Source organism: Anas platyrhynchos, chromosome 1 (genome assembly GCF_047663525.1).
Source record: "Anas platyrhynchos isolate ZD024472 breed Pekin duck chromosome 1, IASCAAS_PekinDuck_T2T, whole genome shotgun sequence".
NCBI classification, from domain to species: domain Eukaryota; kingdom Metazoa; phylum Chordata; class Aves; order Anseriformes; family Anatidae; genus Anas; species Anas platyrhynchos.
This window is the reverse complement of record NC_092587.1, coordinates 125,416,559-125,433,304: the sequence shown is the minus strand read 5'-3', so window position 1 is coordinate 125,433,304 and position 16,746 is coordinate 125,416,559. Positions and strand designations below refer to the sequence as shown.

Here is a 16,746-nt window from a genome sequence, read left to right as displayed (position 1 = left end):
AGCCATCTGTTGTGGTGTTGTAGCTAACTGTCTTCTCTACCTTGATAACGGGACTTCAGAGCTCGTCTGCAAGAGGGGTAAGAGGAAGAAAACACGTTGGCAGTGGTAATTCCAAGCTTAGGCCCCACAGTGCCTTGATATGATACTGTCCCCAGCCTTTAACACCACGTCTGCTCCCTGTTCTTGCCTCCTCTGAGACAGATGGGAGGACAAAACAAGCAAGCTCGGATCTCAATCATTTTCTCCTCTGATACATTTTAGGGTAGACTCTGTAGTCTCAATCTCTCTCAGGTGTCTTTTGGAAGGAAGCAATAAGACTGCAATGTTCTCTGTCTCCTCAGCCAAACCTCTTCCTCTGTAGCATCTTCCACCTGGGCCTGTGTTTCTTGAGTACTTCCTTCTCCCCCTGTACTCGGCTTTTCCCCCTGTACTCGGCTCTGGTGAGGCCGCACCTCGAGTACTGTGTTCAGTTTTGGGCCCCTCGCTACAAGAAGGACATCGAGGTGCTTGAGCGGGTCCAAAGAAGGGCGACAAAGCTGGTGAGGGGCCTGGAGAGCAAGTCCTACGAGGAGCGGCTGAAGGAGCTGGGCTTGTTCAGCCTAGAGAAGAGGAGGCTCAGGGGTGACCTTATTGCTCTGTATAAGTACATTAAAGGAGGCTGTAGCGAGGTGGGGGTTGGCCTGTTCTCCCATGTGCCTGGTGACAGGACGAGGGGGAATGGGCTAAAGTTGCGCCAGGGGAGTTTTAGGTTAGATGTTAGGAAGAATTTCTTTACTGAAAGGGTTGTTAGGCACTGGAACGGGCTGCCCAGGGAGGTGGTGGAGTCACCATCCCTGGAAGTCTTCAAAAGACGTTTAGATGCAGAGCTTAGGGATATGGTTTAGTGGGGACTGTTCGTGTTAGGTTAGAGGTTGGACTCGATGATCTTGAGGTCTCTTCCAACCTAGAGATTCTGTGATTCTGTGATTCCTTCTGCCCTCGATTGCTCATGCACGTGGTCGGGAGGCTTGCTGATACCAGCTGCAGGCTTTGCCAGGAAGGGCCACTTTCTTATTTGTACGTGCTCTATTTCTTGAGTGACGCAGTCTGGCAGCAGTGGTGCGCGGGGTTCATTGCTGCGGTAGTTTCTGAGTGGAAGGAAGAGCAGGCTCTTCAGAATGATGACATGAAGTGCTCCTTTAAGTCCGAGCAGAGACAAGGCGTGGATAATGCCCATTTATCTGGCAGTGACCTACATTCAGAAGACTATCTGGATAGTGAGACGTCCTGTATTTGAAAGTAGCCCTGTAAGTTGAGGTAGGTGAAAACGAGTATCAAAATGACAGAATGTGGATAGTGTGTGAAGAAGGGGTGCGGTGTCTTCTCATGGCAGAGTTGAGAAGCTCCAAAAATGAGAGAAGGCCATTCCTGGGGGACACAGGTCTTTGAGAGCTTTAGAGAAAGCAGTGAGAACTAACACCTCATCCGCCCTTCGAGGCTTCACGAGTGGGTACGCCAGTGTGGACTGAGACTCCTAGCCCAGTAGTTGATCTCCAATCAGTGACTATATCACAGGCTGCCTTATCGCTCCCCTGAGTGTCTTCCCAGCTCTTCCAGAGCGAGGCTTCATGTACTTGAGATGGCATCTGTATCGGATGGCCTTTAGCATTTTGTTTTTCTGTGAACTCGCCTGAAAAAACATTACTTGTACACTACACACAGGTGAATTCTGGTTCTCAAATGTAAATACCAACTTCATCTCGCCTTCAAAAATGGCGTTATCTTTGTTACAGGTTTTATACAGATGGCAAAACTGGGAACATGAGAACTTTTTGTGAGAAAGGGAGATAGTCCAACTCAAGACCTCAGCTGTGTGTTTTAGCCATCATATTGTTTGGGTTGGCCTGTGTACAACATTAGTGCCAGGAACCTCCCCTGAGATAATTTTGCAGGCTTTCTTTAGTGCTTTTCAGCAGTTGTGTTTTCTAAATGCTTTCACTATCCTTGCTGCTTTGCTTGCACAATTGTTACTGGTCTGTAAAGTAGCTTTAATGTGTCATGCAATGTGAAATAAAATAAATAAAAGTAATTTTAAGTGATATTTTTCGAAAGCTTTTAAGATGGTTGAATAATTCTGTAGCAGAACCTGCCTTCTCTGAACATACGGTACCAATGATGGCTCATGCTCCTTCGTATGCTGCTCCTTCTTACCTCGTAGCAGATTACTTGATTGTAGCCATCATTAGAATACATTCCACAGTCAAATCAAAGCATGATTATGAAGGAGACTTACATTGGGGGAAAGAAGAAAAAAAAAAAGTCTTTGACCTTTCTTGGCTTCATGCTGAATTTTTATGCAGAACTTCCTTTAAACCACTGATGAGTTGTTCCTATTTGCATTTTGTAGTTTTATTTTGGGATGTGTCTTGTCTAGTCGAAGCAGACAGACAGTGAACCAGAGAGTGAAGAATTCAAGTGAAGATTCGAGAGCAAGCAAGTCAGCAGTCCAAACACAGCTTTCTGTTACAGGCATCAGCAAAGACGAAGATAAAGACGAAGAACGAATGTAATACCATCAGGGGCTACTATCCCCAGTACTGTGGGACAGTAGGGGTGATACAGGTTATTAAAAATGCAGAAAAATTGCAAAGAAAAATTCCTCTCAGTTTGCTTCTTCCTTCGGTGGAAAACTTTTCTTTCATCATAATCAGTCTCAGAAAGAATGTTTCATGTCGTTGTCTCCTCCTGAACCTTTCTCTGTTGGTTCCTAGGTTCCTGCCCTGCACCTGGTCCGTCAGTGGGATTCCCTCTGCCGGGATGAGATAATGGCGTCTTCAGCCCGCTGAAGGAAGGAGAGGGGTGAGCAGCTTTCTCCCAGCAGGCTTCTGAGCTCTTTTAGAAAGCTGTGTGCCATGGGAGCAGATATCACTCTGCATTTTGATGCCAAGCAAAGCAGTTCTATATGCTTTTTGTGCATCAAACAGGCTTGAGGTTTTGATTCTATTTAACTTTGTTGAATTGATTATAAGGGTGTGTGTTACACAGCAAACGCCAGGGCTCAAGTTAAGAACGAGCGAACAAATAGCCATACTGATTCTGCCTGTCGCCCGCTTCTCTCTGAAGTACTTCAAAAGGACGTATATAGGGGAAAATTAAAAGGAATAATTATGTGTTAACAAGTCAGTTGGGTAGTTTCTTCACAACCTTCAGACAGTTAGTGGCTGGTTTATACCCTGAAGCATAACTATTTATATCTCTTACAAACATCTGTTGTAGCTTGTATATGTTAAAAATGATATTACTGAACTCCAACAGCTTACTTGCACCTTCTGTTAACGTTACTGGGTGGTCCCTATGCTCTTAATTATGAAGGGGTAAGTAGAGCAAGTGAGGAGTGATGGACGTGAAGTAATCACTTTGAGTACGTGTTTCAGCTCACCTTTAATCTTTTTGCTTAGACACTCTTTAACTTGCACAGGCTGCACATTTCTAAGTATGATCACCCCTCTCGATTTAGCTTCCTTTCTACTCTACGTTTTACCTCCGCGCTTGTTTTTATTTAAAGGCTTGAATTGTTTCCCTTTCAGTTTGTTTTGCGAAACAAAATGCTTTCACGAATTCCCTTTCTCTGCAGATGTCAGTGGTGTTTCTGGTTGCAGTTCATGTGTCAGCTTCCAGTTTACATGAAACATTTCCTTGCGTTTTGTTTTCAAACTAAATAAAATGAGGTTAATTCTGTACTGCGTGAAGCAGACTGGCAGACCCTCTCAGCCGCCGGCTATTTTTGTTGTCTGTAACTCTTTGAATGTAACACAACTGCACTGTTTTCCTTCTACTCTCAATTTCTTTCACGAAGAATAATTGGAATTTTTAAAACTGAGCTGGCCAGGAGTCATGTGTGCTTAGGCCCGCTTCAGATACCTTAGGCCATATAGCGTTAGGCATAGCCGTGCTGGTTAAAGATGGTCCTGCTGTGAGTTGATAATCACCACACATGAACCAGAAATTACCACACTCGTAGGTCAGCCAAGAGCAGGGGTTGTGTGAGTGCACAGCAATGTGCCTGAGACAAAGTCAGCTGGTTTGCATCATAGCCACCTTTAACAGTGGGTCGAACTAGCCTGGCTGACTTTATGTAGAAGGGCTCAGCCGTTGTTCACGTGCTCGCGGAGCTCAGGGGTAGGGCTGTGGAAGCAATTAGCTCTGGCAGGGTGGCAGTGATAAACATCTGGGAGTGATACCAGCTTCATCTAGCATCGCTGCTTGCAGAACGAACATCTGCTGAGGCTGTGTATCTGCTAACTGGAACTGGGTGCCGGATCCTAAATTAGGTTATAAAAGCCAAATGTGTAAATACCTTTTCAGTTCTTTTTCTTGAAGTCTAACACAGTTTGTTTCTAACCACTACTGGATAATGAGGAGATGTTTCTCTTTAGTGAACTAAAGTAATTCCTCAGTTAATTGCCTCAATTTAAGTGTGTCATTAGCTCAATTTGTTCTTCTTGATTTGCAGTAGTTGTCTTCACTAAATCTCATCAGTTGCTATCTTGCCTAATAGCTTAATCTTCCTCTACTGTAATTATAAGTCAGAGGGGAAGCTCTTATGGGAAATGAAGAATATACCCACGTAGAATCCTTTCCAGCCATTCCACTGGGAGAGAGTGAGGCTGTTTGGAGAAATTGCGCATCTAGCTCAAAGCTGCTAGCTAGCTCTTTCTTCCATCCTTCACGTGGACTGAGGTCGTTTCCAAACGCGGAATGTCTCTTCCTCCTGGAAATCTAGAAGGAGGGGTCAGTCCAGAAATTCTTGCCATTGTCTATTGTCTTCACCTCTTCGGATGCGTTATCTTTGTTGTTTCCCTCTTCATGGTGTTCTTTGTGTCATTAATATTAGCTCTCCTCTTCACTCAATCTAAGGCATCCTAAGCGTACACTTCTTCAACTGTTTTACCTCTTCTTGTTTCCTCATTTCTGAGAACTTATCTTTCTCCCACAGTCAGACAATTTCTTTAACGACATTTTGTGAGTGAAACCACTTCTAAATAATCACCAAATTGTGTTTACTGTTTCCTTGTTGACTGATGAGTGTGCTCTGCTGAAATGCTCTGTTTTGATTTTGAGGGTAGTCTGGTGTGTGCTTCTGATATCTCAGTCAGAAATGAAACGTGTGCCTTTTGGGGAAGAAAAGCAGGATTTTGCACGTGCCTCTTTACTTTGTCAGTACAGTCAATCATTAACGCCCTGGTTGTAAGCTATCATTTCTGAGAAAATAAACACTTAAACGTAATGTAAAAGCTTTCAGGGCTGATGTTTTAGCCCTTATAATGTGTTCCCTTAAAGTTCTCTTGGAAAGATACCTAAGCCTAAATACCTGATTTAACTTTAACATGGAATGATTCATAGCTAGTAAAAAAAAAAAAAGTCTAAGGAGAAAGTGTGGTTTTGTAACACTTGTGTAAAAACTTAAAAGGTATTCTTCATGCTAGTGTCAGCGTGAGATTTGGGATTATGGGGATTGAGGATCTTGTTCTGTTGATGGTTTTTGTCTTTATTAATAAATGTAAGCTAAGTGTTTGTCATGAGGCACAGACAGACCAGTGAAGCCACATGACAGAAGGGATTTTGGATCCCTCCCCAGGGCTGTTTGTATAAAGAAACAGAATATTAACATTTGGGCTAGAGTTAGTTCACTTCATGTGTGAATACCGTGGATTTGGTGTATGTTACAACCACACACAAACGCCGTGTGAGGCTTTTGGCTCATCGAGGCACGACTTCTGGCAGGAAGTTTCGGGACTGCTGCTCGAACCAAAACACTTCAGAGAGCTTGGCTCCTACGGGGTGCTGGTTGCCACCAAACCGCAACCAGACAACACTTGCCTTAAAGCTATTAGAAGAGCCCTGCATGCAATCTTTATTCTCTTCTTCCGTCAACTGCATTCTGAAGAAAAACATACTCCAGCGCAGGAGTTCCCAAAGCCCCGCATACCTTTTAGCTACAAGGCTGCAAGCTGCTTCAGGCAATACGTGCATGTTGTCTGCAGACAGAAACTTGTTCAGCCATGCCGTGACCCTGTGCCAGAACCGAGCTCGAAGAAGGGTATCTTGAAATTTGTCCTAAACGAAACCTTTTACATGTGACTGCTATTATCCGCAGGAGATACAGCTTTCCAGAACTGTGAAAATTACTCTTCAAAGTGGTCATGTATAGTACTAGTATGCAATGGTTAAGGAATGATTTGAAAACAGTTTAGGCATTTGTAGTGATTGAACACATTACAAAGAAAATAGTTCTCATTTCAGATCTTAGGCTGGTCAGAATTCTAATACCTCATTCCTCAGTGCTGATAGAAACAGAAGAGAGCAGGAAACCCGGAACGAATACCTGGATATAATCATTTTAAAGCATGAGCTCTGACTTTTTTTTTAATACGACTATTTCCATAGTAGCTAAACATTAGGACTCCTACATGTCAAGAAAAATTGAGCTCCATGGTAATATTTAATGGTAACAGCTTAATGGATTGGGCAATTTGTATTGTAGTGCCTGCTAATCTGACAAGAAAATTGAAAGTAAAATAATAGTTTGATGGACTTTTTTTTTAAGCTCATCTAGTTACCAGGCTCCAACTAATTCTTAGAGGGAATGACAGGCATACATTTATTTGTTTCATAAATCTCACTGAAATTAATATTTCCCAAAGTATTAAATGTCTATGAAAACGAGACTTGTGAATTCCTAAGTTGTTTTTCAAAGTATATAACTTCACAGGCCCAATTGTTTAAAAATAGTTAGGTATTCTTCCATCCTTTGCCGAGCCTTGCATGACTTGGATAGTAGATTGCTTATTTCAGAAGTGATTTGAAACTTAGCTTTCCAAAAGTAATCTAGAGCCCTAATTTTAGAACATAAGATTCATACTCATGAGTAAATTGGCATTCCTTAACACTTCCTACATTTGCTTCATCACTGCTAGTCTCAATACTTTTTTCACTTACGGGCCAATGTGGTGTTTGTTAGCCTTTACAGAACAAAGAAACAAATCTTTGCTCCTTTCTATATTTTATGTATTACCTTCAATAAGTTAGCATTTATTTTTGCAGTGCTTAACTAAAGTTCACCTGAACTTTATGAATGTAGCAGTACCTCATCCTCTGATTAAAAATCTAATGTTAAAATATTAAATGACAAAACGAATGTTTTAGTGATGAAGCCTGTTGTGATTTCCTATGTGGCATTTCATTGAGAAAATACACGTAACTTTCATTGTCGACAGACTCACTGATTTATTTTTTTTTATTTTGGTGTTATAACTCTTAATGTATTTTGTATCTTTTGCAACTGGATTCAGTGGTCACTTTTGTAACGGACTTTTTTCTTTTTTTCTTTTTTAAAGAATAGTTGTTCATACTTATGATGCTTTGACATAATTAACATATTCTTAACCATGATGGCAACACAGACATTAAGTATAGACAACTATCAAGATGGACAACAGGTAAGTGTGTTTTTCTTTCTCCATGAACTAATACAGTTAGCAAGAGAAGGACCTAGTGACTTTAATGCCTGCTTTGGCATTATTTCAGTACCTGCTGTTACTTGTAAAAACAAGATCTTTACAGTGATGAGCTAATATTCTTTAATATTTGAAAGCTTTTATTAAAAACTTTCAATTAAAAGTTGATCTTCGCGTGACTTCGCTTAACTTCTGGAAGAACGGTTAGGTAAGGGGGTTTTCTTCTGATTCTGCTCTGGATTGTGTGCTGTAATGTTCTTATTTTTAGGAAAGTCAGGTGTGCATCCTTAATATTTTGAGTACACGATTCTTTGGTGTTCCTGTGTGTCTGCAATTACAATAGTCAGATGACATTTAGGCAGCCATAGGTATCTTGGTCTTGAGCAATGAAGTATAAATTTAGTTATCTAGAACTATCTATAGAACAATCTGGTTATCTAGAACTATCTATAAATTTGGTTATCTAGCATAGCTATTATTTGCTAGTTTGAGTTGCAGCAATGACAATGCAGACTGAAAACTGGTAAAATACTTCAATTACTGTAAGGAGGTTACGAATAAGAATTGCTCTACCAGTCTTTTATTTCTGTTAACAGCAAGAATTAGGAAGCCTAGTAGGATATGTCCGGACATGATGTTTCTTTTTTTGTACAACAGGCTGTGTATTGCAACGATTTGAATTGCTAAATTAAAATACTGTTAATTGGAGACAAGTCATGCTAGTGGCCTGTACTCTGAAGACCCATTTTTACGTTACTGTGTCAGCCCTAAGCAGTAAATACCAGTACTTCTGTCAGCAGATGGCAACAGTGGTGAACAGTCAGAAGAAAAACGGCAACTTTTTCCATCTCTTATAAAAGAAAAATGTTTATCTGAATGCAGTCTGAGATTATTGCTTTTTTGTTGTTGTCTGCTGTTTTTATTGCAGTTCTAATTTCTTTCTCTTCTCACCTGCCTTACATCTTTTACGTTATTCTCTCAGCAAATACATGCCACTCTGTGTCACTTCAGTGAAAGTAGGATGTGGTTTTATATAGAACAGATTGGGAGAGATCATTTTCTTTCCATTTGTTTTGTGCTTTCAACTCTGTGACCAATATAGGCAGGTAATTTTGGTGCCTGCTTCTTTTGTAATGTAGAAATGGCCCACAGAAAATAGCTCACAGTTTGAAGTGAGTTCTTTCTTTCCTCTTCCTGGCAAGGTAGAGCCCTAACTAAACACAGTCTCCACCTTCAAAGTCTGCAGATGTGTGGCTCAACATTTATAATCACATGTAGGAGTCACCCCCTCTTTTGCTCCTCCTTCTTGTCATTAGCCAAGAAATATGTTCATTAAATTGCATCATTTTTGCCAGCATTCTGGCTTAAAAATCATCTCTGCTTGCTGAGGAAGCTTTTTACGAGGTAGGATGCTGCATTGGGTTGGACACTGTGTCGTTTGCTCAGGTTCCTATTTTGCATGAGCATGTCCCTGACAGGTAATAAAGCACACGCCTTTCAGTTCTCTCAGGCCCTCGCTGGGGTGGGGTAACTGCCTTTTGCTTCCCTTGTGTGGAAATAGATGAAGTTGTGTCAGAGTCAGATTCTCTGATAGTTCCTGGAGGGCAGCTCCCCTCCCTCTCAGAGGGTTCCTGTGACGTGTACATCTATCAAAGGGGGAAAGAGGGCAGAGGATTGCAGTCTTGAGTCCATTTTTAAAGCTGTCAAATCTGACTGCATGGTGATACCTAGAGTAGCATCTGTCTCTGCTCCAGACAAAACTTGTTAGGGCTACAGCAGAAAAGATCACAGCGACCTCTTGTTTTGTACAGAAGCTGCTGGTGCTCAAAAGGGAAAAAAACGAGGCATTGGGTTGTGGGGGGACGACTATGACTCCCCTTCAAGGTACCACTTACTTACTTAAAAGACATTTAACTGGGGGTGGTGGGGAAAACCACTTCCAACACCTGGGAAGAGCCTCCAAGGCGTTGCCAGCCACCCGGTGCAATGCAGGATGGGCTGGGTAGGAGCTGTGGCTGTACGTTGTTTGTCCAGTGGTGGCAGATTGTGGTGCTGTGCTCCGAAATACACCTGGTGAGGCAATCGGGGCTTTGCAAACAAACAGTTGGACGTGTGGATGCTAACAGAGGGGGAGGGTGGAGGCAAGGGGCAGGAAAAAGCCATAGGGAAGCAGAAAAGCTGTCCCCTGGAAGACAGGTGTTCAACTGCAGCCACGCCGCTAATGGAACAGCAGCCTGGAATTCAGCAGTTGCTGACCCCACAGGTGGGATCAATAATGGTAATGTGAGGAGGTATTTCACACAGTCACGGGGACTATGGAGTTATTCAGTCTTTTAAATAGTTCCATAGGTCTTTCTATTTTTTTTCTACCTTTTTGCAGTTTTTTCTTGCTCCACTCACTTGCTCACCGTCAATCCAGACAGGTTTTTTTCCATCTCATGGAAATTTATTGCTTTAGACTGACAGCTTTTACATGAGGTGACTAAATTTGTCTATGAATATGTGAATTGCATTTAGATAAACTGACAGATAGTATCTTTAAAAATTCTTCTGAATGGCAGGTACTTACCCCCCCTCAAAATTTGCCGAAATGTTTTTGTTAAATGGATTTGTAGCAGCAGTTACTACTGTTTTTCCAGAAGCTTGATGTTCCTAAAATGACTTATTATCTCACTATATAAATTTGGTGAAAGTTATGCTTCTGGTAACTGAGAGATTGGTAGGACAACATTTTAGCTTTCTAAGAAAACATGCATTTTAATTGGTAAGAAAAACTTCAGGATCTCTTTTCTCCTGTATCCTGATACAAAGTACAAAAAGAAAAAAGAACTCTCAGCGTAGCTTTTCTTTCCTGTTGTTTCCATCCTAAAGGGTTTTTATGTGGACATCTTTGTAAGATTTTTTGAAGCATTGGAGTCTAGCCTGCTTCAAAAATCACCACTTCGAAGACAAATGCTTTAACAATTTACTAATATCTGTATTTCCAATTTCGAGCTGAGTGCTGTAACCTGAAATGACCTTTACACCAACCATCAAAAAGTCTCAAGGATTAAAAGAGTTTTCTTGTTACTGCCGTGGCTTTTTGTATAATTGCCAAGTCATACCAACCTTCTGGCAATTTAGTAGCCCTTTGCATTGATATTTCCTTAGAAAACAGTACACTTATTTTATGTCAAGCATACAGATCTACAAATAATTTATCCTTTTTCTACAGATGCAAGTAGTAACAGAGTTAAAAACTGAACAAGATCCCAACTGCTCTGAAACTGATGCAGAAGGGGTGAGTCCTGCCCCTGTAGAATCTCAAACGCCAATGGATGCAGACAAGCAGGCCATTTACAGGTAGTAATGGACTCATGCTCTGTCTTTTGAAGGGTAAAGAGAGGTTTGGTTTTTCGTTCTTTTGTGGTTTTTTTTTGTTTGTTTGGTTGGTTGTTTGTTTTAATAGTATAGGCAGCTTAAAATCAGATGATATCTTGGCTATCTGTCTCAGTAGTAGTATCCAGCAAAAGAAGGAGATCACATTAACTTCACTGTTATTATTTATCCAAAAAAACCTTCCATTTATTGTGGGATTCTTTCTATTTCAGCATAGTTTTAGCGATATTCTAAAGCTGGCTGCTTTTAAAGAGCAAGTGCAATATAGCGAGCTATTCAGACCGTTGAGTTTGTTATAATGTGGTTTTTGTTTTTAATGTGGGATTTTATTGTAATTAGGTCAATCTTTACTCCCTTTTCTTCAGGGGTTACAATCTATTGTCCAGAAATTAACTCAAACTGAATTAAATGTTGATGTGTAAACATAATAATTTGAGATTTTTTCCAGCGTTAAGTGCTGTGCTGAGCAATACAATCAGTTTTGATGAATTTAAGTATTCTTTCATTTTTCTTCCATTTTAAATGCTTTATACACACAATTATTACCAGTTTGCAGGTTAAAAAGTAGTAAGACATACCCACTCATCTGCAGATTTGTGCTGACAAAAGCATCTTCTGCTCTGAGCCATTCTAACCTATTTCATAGGAGGCCTCTAAGTACAGCATACATGCTGTTGCCAGTTCTGTGAAGTTGTGATGTATAAATAAGGCCCACGTTGAAGAATAAATGATTTATTTATTCATTTTGGACTTCAAATAAGCTTAAATCTCTATGCATCCTACTTGTAAGTCTTAATCCCCATTTCTACTGTGCTGCATTTGATGTATCTCAATTTGCCACTCAATTACAGTAAATGAAACAGCATGGCACAGCTCTTTAGATTGTGATGGTTCTGTTTGTTTAAACAGACTTACTTGGCTGCTTTACTTGCCTCTAGGTTGTGTGATAAGCCAAAACGGAAAAACAAACTTTCATCGCATTCTGCTGTAGCCAGTAATGTCATGTGCTTTCTCCTCCAAGACTTGTCTCTGTTTCTTGTATGAGTGGCTGTTACCTTAAGCGAGCTAGATAGCTCTCTTTTTAGTAGTGTACATAAGCAAAAATACTTATTCATCTATTTTAACTTTCATTCTAGGCACCCACTATTTCCCTTGTTAGCACTATTATTTGAAAAATGTGAACAATCTACCCAAGGCTCAGAAGGCACAACTTCTGCAAGTTTTGATGTAGATATTGAAAATTTTGTAAGGAAGCAGGAGAAAGAAGGAAAACCCTTTTTCTGTGAAGATCCAGAAACTGATAATCTGGTAAGTGTAAACTGTTCATTTTAGTTCTGAAAGAATCATCATGTTTGTCTCTCTTTCTTAATTTCATGTCGCAGTTGGTGCTTATACTTTCCGCTCAGTTGTTTCTTCCTATAAAGGTTATTTTTTTATTATGTTAAAGCTGAGAAACAGTTCCCATCCCTTTTTTTTTCCTTTATCTGTAAACTTTTATTAGATCTTACACAGTTGTTTCCCATATGGGTTTCTAAACTGGCTGATCAGTGTACTAGGGATGAGTAGAAACATCTGCTTTCCGTAGCCAGGTTGACTCTGCAAATCAATTTTAAATTGTTGAGCATATCACATATGTTTATCAAAAGCATACCATGGGTGTAAGTTTCTTCAACTTTTTCTTAATCAGGATTCATACAGTTAACGTGGGAGAAGAGCTGTTCATAAGATGAGCTTAAAAACTCTTTGGCATGTAAGAAAAATGTCTGTATGTTGTTGTCTTCATTCAGATTTCTGAAACTCCTTCCTGGGGTGAAGTCATTTCCTTGGTCCCTTAGTCTCCCTCTTGAATTGTATTCTCTAGAGAACACCTCTCTTGGCTTGCTGGTTTCTAAACTGTCTACTTGCCTCCTTCGCTTTAGAGTCATGTTGCAAATCAATTTTGTCATGTTCAAGAGTTACTAGAATTATAGGGGTCAAGTGTTTATCTACGGGGCTTTGTTTTGTTTTGGAAAACCTGTTCCTTGAAGGTGACTGTGTAATAAAACAAGTCTTTGTCTTTGAGTCTACTTCATAGGAGAAAAAGCTACTTAAACTGTCGAAGTTCACAAACAAATCTAAATGGACAGTAATTGTAAACAACAATTGGAAAAAGTAAGGTTTTAAAGCCATTATTTAGAGAGACTTATGTGCACAATTAATATCCTGTGTGGGAGGCTAAGATAACATACCTGGAGAAAACCTCTAAACAGAACCAAGACTTAGGAGATGCTGTTTAGAAGTGGCAGTCATGCTACCGTGAACAGTGTGTAAGGAGGGGTGCATAGGGTTGCAAAATAGGGTTGATTTTTGCCTGGTTTTGCAGGCAGACCAGATAGTCACTTTGTATAACCTGATTTTGTTCCAAGCACTTTGTGATTTATAGACTGATATTCAGTGCACTCTAAGTTCTGGAAAGATAATATTTAAGTATCGTCATTGAAAGTAAAGCTGCAAGAGTCTGTTTAGAGCGATGTGAGAGAAAAGAAAGCAGAAGGCAGCAGGTTGCAGAATGAGGCAAGCTTTTATGACAAGCTAAAAAGGTATAGGAAGTTACCTTTCTCAGCTGTTTGTTACAGCCTTTTCACTGTAAGTTTTACAGAGCCTGGAATGGAAATAGCTTAATGCATCGTGTTAATGATCTCAATCTATGTAAACGTAAAGTCACCTTAGTTTAAATATTCTTCAAGGATGCATGAATTTAACACAACTCACTTTGTACTAGTCCATCTTCAAGAGTGCTTTTACAAAGCTCTCTTATAGCTTGGGTTGTGGAGCTGTTTGTTTTACAGAGGCTTTTATTTTCGGTTTGGAAACATTCTGAGGCTCACTGAGGTTCAAATATACACTTCAGATGGGAAAGCAGGTAAAGGAGGGTGCATAACATGATACATAACGATACTCTCAGTATTAGTGTAAAGATTTTCAGTTTATAAATGAAGAATTGAAGAACTGGCATTGGCATCTTCAACCAGAATTAAAACTAGAACAGAATTGAAACTCCAAAATCTCAGTTTCGTGGCTTAAACGTTAGATCTTTGAAGCAGCTCATTTGAGAAATATTTACTGATAAAGACAGTGATTTAGTTATCTAGTTAGAAGGAATTATTGACTATACACATACTAAAACAGTTTCATGGATAAACCCAGTTGCAGAATGACTGCTGCCTCTGTAGGAAATAAAAACAGAATTTGAAAGAAGAAAAATTAAGGCAAAGGGAAAAAAATATTCTCTTTTTTTAGTTACTGCTCTGTTGTGAGAAGCAGTGGTATGGGGTGCTTTTTTTTTTTTTTATAATTTGAAATCTCAGTGGTGTAATATGTCTGAAATACAGGTAGCATGATGTAATGATTGTCTTATAGGTAAGCAGAAAATAAGTACTTCAGAATGGTTATAATGAGACTGTCTGTGAAGAGTATGGCTTTTCCATTGTGGTGGAGAAATCTTTGGCAGCTATGGGGCACGGGTACCATCACTTCAGATCCCATTTGAACAGGAAAGCATTCATACAAATTAGTGATAATAATGAAGTGCATTATTGATGCATAAATACTTTAAAGGGCCATTACTTCCTCAGGAGGACTAAATCCAAGGTAAAAACTGCAGTTCATAACAGATACTATTTTGGCCATGTACAAAATCCTGTGGGACTGTTGGTTGTTACAGAATGAATTGCACATGAACTTCTCAAAATAATGTACCAGTTTCAGCATCTTGTTAATTGACCAGTTATATGAAAAGCTGACTACCAGGAATGTGTATAATTTTAGAATTGCTTCTTTATCTCATTTACTCTGTAGTATGTTCATTGTTTTTCGTCGCTGCTATCAGTGGCATCTCTTGAGTGCTGTGCATTGGCTGTGAATTTAAAAACACCAATAGAAATTTCCACATCTTTTTCTCAAAAAAAAACTTTTGGGAGTGTATTTGCCTCCACTACTTCGCTCAAAATGAAAATGAGAATTAGTTCTGTTTTGCATTAAGTGGGTCTGCTAATTTGCGAAGCCTCTTTTTTTTTTTTGTTTTATAACTCAAAGTTCAACACACATGCTATTTGCCTTTAGCCCTCTAATTCCAGTTTCTTTTGAGAATGATAAAGTCACAGAACAGTTTGGGTTGGAAGGGACCTTAATGATAATCTAATTCCAACCCCCCTGCCATGGGCAGGGACACCTCCCCCCAGCCCAGGCTGCCCAAAGCCCCATCCAGCCAGGCCTTGAGCACCTCCAGGGATGGGGCACCCACAGCTTCTCTGGGCAGCCTGTGCCAGCACCTCACCGCCCTCACAGAGAAGAATTTCTTTCTTATACCTAATCTCAACCTACCCTCCTTTAATTTAAAGCCATTACTCCTTGTGCTGTCACTATGCTCCCTGACAGAGCCCCTCCCCAGCCTTCCTGCAGGCCCCTTTAGGTACTGGAAGGCCACTGTAAGGTCTCCCCTGAGCCTTCTCCAGGCTGAACAACCCCAGCTCCCTCACCCTTTCATAGGAGAGGTGCTCCAACCCTCTGAGCATCTTTGTGGCCCTGCTCTGGACTTGCTCTAATATTTCAATTTCCTTCTTGTGCTGGGCCCCAGAGCTGAATGCAGTGCCCCAGGTGGGGTCTCGGGAGAGCAGAGCAGAGGGGCAGAATCCCCTCCCTCACTCTGCTGGCCACGCTGCTTTTGATGCAGCCCAGGATGCGGTTGGCTTTCTGGGCTGCAAGCACACGTTGCTGGCTCACATCGAGCTTCTTGTCAACCAACACCCCCAGGGCCTTCTCCTCAGGGCTCCCCTCAATCCATTGCTCCGGGATTACCTTGGCCCAGCTGCAGGGCCTTGCACTTGGTCTTGTTGAACCTCATGAGGTTCGCACAGGCCCACCTCTCAAGCCTGTCCTGGTCCCCCTGGATGGCATCCCTTCCTTTCAGTGTGTCCTCCGCACCACTCAGCTTGGTGTCACTAACAGTCTTGGTAAGGATGCACTCAGTGCCACTCTCTGTGTTGCCTACAAAGATCTTAAGCAGCACCAGTCCCAATACCAACCCCTGAGGAATGCCACCCATCATTGTCACTCATGCTGACCACAACTCTCTGAGTGTGACCATCCAGCCCATTCCTCATCCACCGAGTGGTCAGTCTGTCAAAGCCATGTCTCTGCAATTTAGAGACAAGGCTGTCATGGGATGGTGTCAAATGCTTTGCCCAAGTCCAGGTAGATGGTGGCAGTTGCTCTTCCCCTAGCCACCACTGCTGTAACCCCATCATAGAAGGCCACCAGATTTGTCAGACAGACAAATCTGAGAAGAATATCTGAAATCTAATAGTTGGAATCTAGTGGGTGTAGCTCAGTGGATGAAGAGAGAGCAATGCTCGTGGTTGTGGTTTATTTTGACCTCAGTTAAGACTTGACATGATAGCCTGTAACGTTCTCATAGACAAGCTGAAAAATGTGGACTAGATAACTGGACAGTGAGCTGGAGTGGGAACTGGGTGAACTGTTGGGCTCAAAGGATTGCGATCAGCAGCATGAATCCAGTGGAAGGCTAGCCATTAGTGGCATACTCCAGGGGTTGATACCAGGACTGACCTTGTTCAAAATCTTTGTTAATGACACAGATGATGGGACAGAGTGTACCCTAAGCAAGCTGGCAGGTCACAGGATCATACAGAACTTGAAGGAGTGGCTGGGGCACCAGGGTGCTGTGTCACCATTCCCTCTTACAGTTTGAAGCAATAGGCCAACAGGAGTCTGATGGAAGAGTTCAACATGGTTCTCATGCTCAATATTTGGGCTTGGTTCTGGGCTCCTCACTACTAGTCGTAGAGATACTGGGGTGAGTCAAGCAAAGGAC

The 16,746-nt window shown here is 41.1% G+C and overlaps 1 protein-coding gene across 4 annotated transcripts in view; it reads left to right on the top strand.

The window, feature by feature from the left end:
* PKNOX1 (PBX/knotted 1 homeobox 1) overlaps positions 1 to 16,746 on the top strand; it is a 42,429-nt gene that overhangs the window by 7,075 nt on the left and 18,608 nt on the right. The window contains exons 2-5 of one of the 4 annotated variants that reach the window (XM_027448677.3): positions 2,751 to 2,838; positions 7,382 to 7,478; positions 10,711 to 10,838; positions 12,011 to 12,182. In XM_027448677.3, coding sequence (XP_027304478.1) covers positions 7,428 to 7,478; positions 10,711 to 10,838; positions 12,011 to 12,182 — 351 coding nt within the window. In that variant the 5' untranslated portion in view covers positions 2,751 to 2,838; positions 7,382 to 7,427. Of the gene's footprint in view, positions 1 to 2,750; positions 2,839 to 7,376; positions 7,479 to 9,823; positions 9,975 to 10,710; positions 10,839 to 12,010; positions 12,183 to 16,746 lie in introns of those variants that run through there. The other 3 variants (XM_027448673.3, XM_072028361.1, XM_013099543.5) reach the window with 3 other exon arrangements.